Source organism: Triticum urartu, unplaced genomic scaffold (genome assembly GCF_003073215.2).
Source record: "Triticum urartu cultivar G1812 unplaced genomic scaffold, Tu2.1 TuUngrouped_contig_5471, whole genome shotgun sequence".
Classification (NCBI taxonomy): Eukaryota; Viridiplantae; Streptophyta; class Magnoliopsida; order Poales; family Poaceae; genus Triticum; species Triticum urartu.
Window position 1 is genome coordinate 1 of NW_024116149.1, and position 10,422 is coordinate 10,422.

The 10,422-nt window shown below is 42.4% G+C and overlaps 1 protein-coding gene across 1 annotated transcript; it reads left to right on the forward strand.

Moving 5' to 3' along the window:
* Nucleotides 1-8: 8 nt before the first annotated feature.
* LOC125529268 (kinesin light chain 1-like) lies at nt 9-9,979 on the forward strand. Its single transcript, XM_048693673.1, has 6 exons — nt 9-41; nt 360-425; nt 521-711; nt 1,416-1,520; nt 2,473-2,573; nt 2,939-9,979. The coding sequence occupies exons 3-6, from the start codon at nt 676-678 to the stop codon at nt 3,036-3,038; spliced, it is 342 nt and encodes a 113-aa protein (XP_048549630.1). The 5' UTR covers nt 9-41; nt 360-425; nt 521-675; the 3' UTR covers nt 3,039-9,979.
* Nucleotides 9,980-10,422: the final 443 nt, after the last annotated feature.

The window sequence follows — 10,422 nt, forward strand, 5'->3', positions numbered from 1 at the left end:
ACCCCGCCCCCGCGCGCCCGCCGGCGCGGCCTCCACGTCAGGTGAGCGCTTATCCGTGCCTCTACTCTCTACCCCTCGCAGGATCTCCACGCCGGGTCTTCAGTTTGGCGGCGGAATAGCTGTAGCGAGGCGGACTGGTAGTGTCTTAGATCGTGAGATTGCGATGATGCTGCCTCCGATTGCTTGGGCGGATGTACTGAGAGATACGCGAGGGTCGTGAGGGCCTAAGACTAGATTAGTGATCTGATTTTAATCTGTCCCGCGGGTATTGTTCCTACTGCAGTAAGGGTGGTATTTCTCATGTTTGCCATCATAACCATTTTAACAAGATGAGTGAAATTAATGATTTTCTCTCACAGGTTCTAGTGATGGTCACTTCAGTTGTAAGGGTTCAACATATGCTGCCATACTGATTGGGCAAGCAGGTCTGCTCTCTGCATATGCAGCCTCCTCCATTTGATTTAATCAAATAAATATCATATTTGATACCATGGCAATCCTAATTCCAGTCTTGTTACAGCTGTTGTTCTTGGCCTAAGCAGCAACTCTGTATTGGCTCAGGATGATTTGGTTGCTCCAGCAGCTACAAGTGAGCAAGCTGATGTAAATGTTACTGGCCTGCGTCGCATTGAAGATGGTTCAGTGATCTCAAATGAACACACGATCAAATGGAGAATGTGCACTGATAAAGCACGAGAGTTTTTCATGGAAGTAAGGTTCTCATTATCCTTACCTTCATCTGAACCACCTTTTGGCATTATCCTTCTGAGAAAAATAATCTTAGTACTACATTATAGTTTCCTCCTCTGTTCAAACATAATTCTCTTTATTATATGTGTTTCCCGAAAATGATGCGAAATTTAACCACAATCATGTTGATACATCATAGCCTAGAAAGAAAAACTCCAGTGCTTACTCCCCTGATGCTGACCGATTTTCATATAACCTGTTTGGTCCACACTTTTTGGTCACTTGCTGCAACTCTTACTATGGGGATAACTCTTCAGTTTCCTCATTAAACCATGTGGATTTGGAAGGTTTAGCCTGTAATTAAAGTATTGAACTATGTGCTGTTTCATGTTGATATACGGGAACTGGGTGGTAATTTGCCATGATATTTTTTATTGGTATTTCTTGAAAGCTTGGGTTTAGCAACTTCTCGTATTGGAAGTACATATTCCAAGACCTTGCTTCAGTTACAAAATCATGCAACTATTGAACATTTAAATTAAGTATGACTGTTTGGACCATATACCCTGTGCATTACAAATTTTTTACATCATAATGTTTGGTTGGAGTATAACTGTATGAGAGGAGGAAAGGAGGCGTGTCTCTTTAGTTACTCCTACTCTTCATTCGACCGTTAAATTACAGTTGTTGTTAGTCTATCATATCCATTTATATTAATTTTCCAGGGAAAACTAGATGAAGCAGAGAAGTTATTCAAGGCAGCCTTACAAGAAGCTAAAGAAGGATTTGGACTCAGAGATCCACATGCTGCATCAGCTCTGAACAACTTGGTATGTGTTACTGTTGATTATGAACTGAAGATTGAAGTAACATTCTATTTGCCTTTCTAATGTATGGAACTGCAGTACCCATATAAGTCCATAAGCTAGATTATGAGGTTTAAGATCTGTTTGGGTTCATAGTCAAACATTACCACACTTTGCTGTAAGCTAGGAAAGTTTAACCGAGTTAGGAATAGGTTCTGTTCGTAGTAAGTAGTAACATATTTGTCCAGATTCCTCTTTTTTTGACAGTGGGACATACAACCATAGACTCAAAAGGTGTGCCAGATTCTCTTAGGGATGCTAAAGTGCACACAGATTTTGTTGTCCTAACCTATGCAAGTTCAGCAAGAAATATGTGGAAAAGTTTGAACAGGTTAGACATTGAACTAAACTGGTAAACTCAGCTGCATTTAATACCATACCATTATATGCTTAATTATGTCTATTTTGTAATATTTAAACCGCGTGGGGGGACTGACAATGTAAGGCTACCAATTAAATCAAAGTGTCTGATAAGTCACCTAGAGAACTCTTGTTTGCTAGTTTTTATGCTTCATAGAATTTAAAATACTTGTGTGTATCAGGATTCAGTAATAGATTCCGCGCATTGTATTTTAGATTCCATACGTTTATGAATCTGCATGTGAAGTCCAATCTTTATCATGTGATTCCATTAAACCCGTAACCATTTAAGCTCTCTCAACCAAACAACTTCAAAAGACCGGAATTGTTGGTTTCTTGTACAAATACCACTGTATTATCCCCCCTAGTTTAAGTTGTACGGGTTGCATTTGACACACTGGCACTCAAATAGTTTTTGTCTACAAATTTGAATAGGCAGGCCATGCTCTCTTTTGTGGTAGGCTTTCGTAAACCTACCTTAAAAGTTAATACAAGTCTTGCATGAAGCAGCATTCCTTTTTGTTCCCCTATTTAACTATTATCCTAAGTTTTGCAGGCAGAGTTTTATAGGCTAAGGAAAGAGTATGAGAAAGCTGAGCCGTTATATCTGGAAGCGATTGAAATCTTGGAGCAATCATTTGGACCTGATGATATACGGTACTTTGATTTTTAGATTATAATGTGTTCTATATCATTGTTCAGTGACTTTGATTCGGCTCATTTTGTAAAAGAAAGTTCTAGTCAGGAGCAAAATACCACTCTTTTGGGATAAATAAGAGTATATATGACAGATATTTTTGTTCATTACATTCTAGTATGTGTTACACATTCCTGCCTGCTCATTGTATACCATTGTTGGTGAGTGGAAGGATGGTATGCACTTCCGTCTGTGTGTGTTGCCTGTGTGTGTTGCGTGGTTGACTGCACTTGTCAATGCATATAGTGTTTCATCTAAATTCTGTGTGTTGGAGAACTACCTTAATTTTGGAATTGTATAAAAATACTTTACATGCCTCTTGTAGGGTTGGAGCAGCTTTCCGTAATCTTGGGCAATACTATTATATCCAACGCAGGTTTGATCAAGCTCAGACATGTTTTGAGGTACCTGTTTTTACCTCATGATTTTTTTCGAGTTAATGTCTTATGTTTTTTGTAATTGTATTATCTTGTAATGTTTGACAAGCTTTTAATTGAAATGTCATCTAGGCAATAATTCTAAGGAATGAATATACATTTTCTGTTGCTACCTTAACATGTACTCCCTCCGTTCCTAAATATAAATCTTTTTAGACATTTCAAATGGAATACAACATACAGATGTATGTAGACATATTTTAAAGTGTAGATTCACTCATTTTGCTTCGTATGTAGTCACTTGTTGGAATTTCTAGAAAGACTTATATTTAGGAATGGAGGAAGTAGTTCTTTAATCTTGCTGGACACAATGATGGCCATATTTCAATAATCTTTGGAAACCTCAATAGTGCGCAACATCACATTGGAATAGCCAGGAAAATCAAATATAGTGTTGTATGTGTGGCCCATCACTTTTGGCCCATGACCTAGACAATGAGAGGCTCAAAGTTGTCTGCCTCTCTTCGGTCTACATGGTATCAGAGGCTAGGGCCCTGGAGATGGCAGCGTCGTCAGCGAGGCTCATCTTTCTCCCTCTCGCGGCAGAGCAACGTGGTGGCCTGGAGCTGTGCGGCGGCTGCAGCAAAGGGCAGCGCGCTGGCGTGTTATGGGATGGCGCGGATCGACTGGTGGTTGGGCGGCGCACAGGTGGTGGAGTGTTAGCGGGAGGCACTGCCGGAGTTGTTGCTGTTGTTGAGGTTGGTGTTGTTGGAACTGATGGCTTAACTTGGCGCTGACGCACGTAGAAGAGGTTCTCATAGCTAAAGTGAGTGATCCTGGTGGTGGTGTGGCTGCTGATTGCAGAGGAAGGAGGCAACACTGGAGGTGGTACAACTAGGAGAAGAAGAGATGGAGGCTGTCATGGGGTCTGAACTGGCCACTGCTCTTGAGAAACTGACGTAGCTCATGACTGCGAAAATTGTTGAGGGGTCATCTCCAACACCGATGCAGAAGGTGGTGCACTTGTCGTGTTCCAAGCAGATCGGGTTTTGAAGCTTGAGCTCATGCCAAATGACGTGAATTTGAATGGCAGGAGCAGCTGCCTAAGCTGGTCGAGGTGGGCCCTGTTGATATTGAAGCCAAAGGATCTGATGGGATATGTTCTTCGGACGGTTGAAGAACATGCTAACAAGGAAAGCTCGGGATGGAAGAAGTGGAGTGATATTGACTACCTGATACTAGCATGGATGTTGAACTCCTTGATTGTAATGCTCCCAAGGCGGAGGTAGGTGTTGGTAGTAGCAATGGAGGTGGTCGAAATGGGAGATGTTGTCAGAATCAGGGTGGTGGTTCTTCAAATGCTCCTTATTGGAATGCTCCCAAGGTGAGGCATAGGGGATTGCGTTACATGGACCACAACAGGACGGAGCAGGAGGGAATGCACATGGTAGCTGCAGTCGTTGAGGATATGGAGATTACAGCCCTAATCCAGGATGGGACATGCTCCCAAGGCGAGGCGTAGGGGGCTGTGGTACATGGACCGCAACAGGACAGACCATGAGGGAATGCACATGCTAGCTGCAGTTGTCGAGGATAAGGAAGTTAGAGCCCTAATCTAGGATGGGACATGTGTCTTTTGACAAAATGTATCAAATATTTCCTGATGTATTGAATGGTGTGGACAAGAGCAAGTTGAACCGTGGCTCAGGCATTGATGTTCACCATTATGTGCCCAAGTTTCTGTGTAGTGAAGCTGTCATGATGGCCACCTTCTTGATCATCGCACGCCATCCCGGTTGAAAGGTATGAAATTGTTGTGAGTTAAGTTTCACAGAAAATAAATTTCTAATTCCTCCCAAGGTGTTTGGTTGCACTTGTTTTGTTCGTGATCATAGGCCATCAACAAATTGGATCCTCAAGAGTCAAGTGTATCTTTATTGGGTATTCTTCAGGACAAAGGGGGTACAAATGCTAGAATCTATATGAGAGGATGACATTTGTGAGCATTGATGTTACATTCCGTGTGTCAAAACCTTCTTATGGTGAGAAAAATGATCTAAGCATCATGTCCGAAGGCCATGACCAATCTCGGGTTGGTGAAATTGGTCAAGTGGGGGATAGTAGTGGCACATTAACTCATGTGGCTCCTGTGACACAAGCATCGACCTACACTAGTGATGCGCAGGTTGGTGCATCGGCTCAAGTTGGTAGCGTGCCTGGCAGTGTGCTGAGGTGGACAGCAGAGCAAGCGAAGCAGCTCAAGGTATATTCATGGAAGAGTGGTAATGTGTTGCACATTAGGGGGAGCAACTAGATCAGCCACTGATGGAACAATAGGGTAGTACTAATGTGATTTCCATCTCCTCTGATGGGGACCAGGCTGAAGGGTCAGTGGCTACCGAAGGGTCAATTGATGGGCCGATTTCTTTGGGGAGAAGTACTCGAGCAAGAACAAGGGTACCAGATAATCGGTATGGGTTCGATGCCAATGATATTGGAAATTAAGTTCTGTATGAGGCATTATCTCCAACCTACAAAGCATTTGTTGCTTCTCTTTAGTCTAAACTATAGAGCATTTGTTGCTTTTCTTCAGTTTGTGTCAATTCCGACTTATATGAAGGCAAACGGGTGACTTAAAATGACATATGGCCTTGGTGGAGGAGCTGGAGGCTCGAGGCTCTGTGTAAGAGCAAGACATGGGCAGTAACACCTCCAAACAGGAAAGAATGCAATCAACTGCAAGTGGGTATACACCTGTGAAGCAGAATGTAGAAGGAAAGATTGGAAGGTACAAAGCAAGGCTTGTGGCGAGTATAACCAGGCCAATGACGGTAAATTGGTGGACTAAACCAAAGAAAGACCGTCTCTTTGATGACGTGGTCATTGGGATACAATACAACAACAAAGATGATGAAGAATATGACCTACTCAAGGGGTCAAGTACTCGATCGTAACTAAATCATCTTGATGCACTCGTAGCATGAGCACATAGGGCAAGATGAAAAGAAGGATAAACAAACGAGATCGTCAACTTTAGCATGGCATGCTTCCATCAGTGCTTCAAAACATTTGCTATTCTTATCTCTAGAAGGGTGCTTCTACTTTTGTAGTGTTTCTAGCAAAAGAGGACAAAACTCTACCTTGAAAATGTATAACTCCGGTATCGCGTTGCGGGTGAAAAGGGCCTGAATATTTCCTAGCAGCCAACACCCCACTAACTCACACGTCATTCTTGCATCTCACGGCCCGAGAAACGGCAAAAAGCAAAAGGTGTGGACATTGTATTTTTTTTCCATACAGAGAAACTGACCGTCTTTGAAGGTGAACATTGTGGGGCACTACTGTCAGCAGAACATTTCCTAGTGTGCAAGTGAATTTGAAGGTGGTAAAAAGGCAGCAAAGTGTTCCAGCAGCTAGCCATGATGCTTGCCCCATCGCCGATGCAGAGAAACCTCTCAGCAAGCACTGGAGCTCACCATTTCCACCACATCAACGCCTCTGATCTCCCCTGTGGTTCCCTTTCCCGAGAAGCAACTTATCTTGGTTGTTGGATCGACGTACATATAGCCATGGGCACGCAAGGCCGAACATCTATTTCTTCACCTGCCTTTCCTCCCACCTGGGCATGACGACCTTCTCCATGTAGGTGTTCGACGATGAGGTTGCCCCGTCCACGCTCAGCAGCATCGCACCTATCTTGCGCGTAACCACTGAATCGAGCCCGAATGCCCCCAAAGTCTCTTAACTCTGTACGTGCATTCGTTTTCGCAGGCATACATATGGTGCATTTTGCATGTTGTTTTGATGCGTTTGGGTTTGGATTTTGTGCTAGATCGAGTGCTCCCGGTGAATTTTTTTGGTGTCGGATCAATGCCGCGTAGGCTGTGGAATTTTTTTGTCTTCACACATTTAAAATTATTTGTTCTGAGATTTGGGGGGGGGGCATGCATGCCTCGATTCGTGTTCTTCTAGGATGTTTTTTGCTTTTGATTCACAATCATATGGGTCTATGAGAAAAATAGTTTGTGTGATTTCCTGGAGGAAGTTTCTGGGTTGTCTTATTTTTTTTTTGCTTTGAAGAGCTAATTTTAGAGTATGTTCGTAGTTTACACATTAGATTTTGCTTCGCGATTAGCCATACATATTACTTGTTCATTTCAGTTGTGTTTAACACTTGAAGGAGCAGTTAGATGTACTAGATAGTGGTATTTCCGATACTTTGCTTGTTTTGTTGAAATCATATTGCAATCATATAGTTATGGCCAATTGGTTTCGCTAGAGTAGTTTTAGATATCTCAAATGGGCACTCAAATAATTGGTTTCTAGTTTCTACTAGACCCTACAAAGTAAATGGAAGTTTTTGCGTTTTGCTCGTTTTATTTTTAGATTACTTTTTTGCTATGAACATAGGTAGGTATGACGCATTGAAGAAGGCACACCGGCTGGATCACAATTCTGTTGGTCACGGAGTCAGCAGTTTAAGATTGCTTTGCTCCAATGACTTGAGAAGGCGAGATGCAATCTCCATGGCTCTATGTATTTTGCATACTCTAGCGTATGTGGTGTTTCCTTCATTTCGGTTCGTTTCCTGAATAAAAGGATATGTGGTGGATTTCTCTCAATCAATAAGCAACTAGAACTTAGCACATGTACATATAAAATAAAAAGGAGCAAAGGATGCATCATATCATCTGGAGTAACATAATTGTGGCATTACACTACTTCTGGAGTAACATAATTAATAAATTCAGCTTGCATACTTGCTTCATGACATCTCCTAACAAATACCAATTGAATCACCTTGGGCATCGGCTAATTATCTATCATCTTATCACACAATTACAATTTTATTGAATTGAAATCAAATGAATTGAGGAGTCATAAAACATCATCCAAGCTCCAAATACAAGCTACAAGTAGGCAAACACCATCCAATTCAACCGCATTTTTTATGAGCATTTTAATCACTCATACATTGAGATATCAATCAAGCTACTAGTTCTCTTGTATTGGCTTGTTTTCCATCAGTGTAAATTGAATTCTGAGACCTATAGCCAATCAAAGCGATACACTTATCCACTTAGCAATTTGTTAAAGCTTTATCAAGCAAGTAATGAAGCTACTAGCTACATACATTGGTTTTACAACAAGGTGAAAATTGCAAGCCATGCAAGGTAAATAAAGGCACAAGCAAGCCAAAAACAGCAAGCAACTAGAAATGAACTAAAATGAATGAAACTAATGAAGGAAACACCATATACGCAAGAGCATGCAAAATACATGGAGCCATAGAGATTTTGTCTCACCATATCAAGTCATTGGAGCAGAGCCGTCTTGAACCGCTTGACTCTGCGACCGATAGAATTCTAATCCAGCCGGTGTGCCTTCTTGAATGCGTAAAACCAACATATGTTCGCTGCAAAAAAAATTAAAAATAAAGTGAATAAAACGCTAGAAACTTTAATTCCTTTGCAGGATGCAGTAAAAACTAGAAACCAATTATCCGAGTCCCCATTTAAGATACGTGAAATTATTCAAGCCAATTCATTGACCATAACTATTCGATTGCAGCATAATTTCAACAAAACAAGGAAAGTATCGGAAATACCACTATTTAGTACACCTATTCTGCCCCCTCAAATGTTAAACGCAAAGGTGCTCTGAAATGAACAAGTAATACGTGTGGATGATCGCCAAATGTAAAATCTAATGCGAACGCTTACGAACGTAGGAGGAAGCTAGCCGAGCCTAGGAGGATTCGCTTAGGTAGCTGGAACGTAGGTCTTTGACAGGGAAGCTTCGGGAGCTAGTTGATGCAACGGTGAGGAGGTTGATATCCTTTGCGTCCAAGAAACCAAATGGACGGGTCAAAAGGCGAAGGAGGTGGAGGATATAGGCTTCAAGCTGTGGTACACGGGGACGGCTGCAAATAGAAATGGCGTAGGCATCTTGATCAACAAGAGCCTCAAGGATGGAGTGGTAGACGTCAGGAGATGTGGCGACCGGATTATCCTGGTCAAGCTGGATGATGAGGTCACAAGGGATATACAAGGAGATATCCCATTGTGTATGCTCTTTGCGGATGATGTGGTGCTAGTTGAGATAGTCGGACGGGGTAAATAGGAAGTTGAGTTATGGAGACAAACCTTGGAATCGAAAGGGTTTAGGCTTAGTAGAACTAAAACCGAGTACATGATGTGCGGACAAACCTTGGAATCGAAAGGGTTTAGGCTTAGTAGAACTAAAACCGAGTACATGATGTGCGTTTAGTACTACTAGGCGTGAGGAGGAGGTTAGCCTTGATGGGCATGTGGTGCCTCAGAAGGACACCTTTCGATATTTGGCGTCAATGCTGCAGAAGGATGGGGGTATTGATGAAGATGTGAACCATCGAATCAAAGCTGGATGGATGAAGTGGCGCGAAGCTTCTGGCATTCTCTATGACGAGAGTGCCACAAAAGCTAAAAGTCAAGTTCTACAGGACGACGGTTCGACCCGTAATGTTGTATGGCGCTGAGTGTTGGCCGACTAAAAGGCGACATGTTCAACAGTTATGTGTGGCGGAGATGCGTATGTTGAGATGGACGTGTGGCTACACGAGGAAGGATCGAGTCCGGAATGATGATATACGAGATCGAGTTGGGGTAGCACCAGTTGAAGAGAAGCTTGTTCAACATTGTCTGAGATGGTTTGGGCATATTCAGTGCCGGCCTCCAGAAGCTCCAGTGCATAGTGGACGGCTAAAGCGTGCGGAGAATGTCAAGAAAGGTCGGGGTAGACCGAATTTGACATGGGAGGAATCCGTAAAGAGAGATATGAAGGATTGGAGTATCACCAAAAAACTAGCTATGGACAGGGTGCGTGGAAGCTTGCTAGCCATGTGCCCGAACCGTGAGTTGATCGCGAGATCTTATGGGTTTCACCTCTAGCCTACCCCAGCTTGTTTGGGACTAAGGCCCTGTTTGTTTGGGCTTTTGCTTCTGCTTTTGCAGCTTTTCCATTTTGGTCGAAAAGCCATAAAAGCTCCTAAATAGGTGCTTTTGGGCTTTTATGGCTTTTGATGAACCAATATAACAATATTTAGCTCCAAAAGCCATAAAAGATCCAAAAGCATCTATTTAGGAGCTTTTGTGGCTTTTTGACCAAAGTGGAAAAGCTGCAAAAGCAGAAGCAAAAGCCCAAACAAACAGGGCCTGAAGGCTTTGTTGTTGCTGTTGGATGCTTACGAACATACTCCAAAATGAGCTCTTCAAAACAAGTAAAGATGGCAAGCCGAAAAAGTTCTAGAAGAGATAGCATTAATTGTTTTTCTGCATAGACTCTTATGATTATGAATCAAAAGGAGAACATCATAGAAAACCGTGAAGCGAGGCGCGCATGCGCCACACAACAATTCACAGCACAAACATTTCTCTACGTGGGAACACCAAAC

Bases quoted from the DNA above. Each gene is read 5' to 3' on its own strand.
- LOC125529268 (XM_048693673.1), top strand. From the start codon at position 676: ATGTGCACTGATAAAGCACGAGAGTTTTTCATGGAA. The intron at 712-1,415 runs GTAAGGTTCTCA...TTAATTTTCCAG, and splicing joins CACGAGAGTTTTTCATGGAA to GGAAAACTAGATGAAGCAGA. The intron at 2,574-2,938 runs GTACTTTGATTT...TGCCTCTTGTAG, and splicing joins TTTGGACCTGATGATATACG to GGTTGGAGCAGCTTTCCGTA.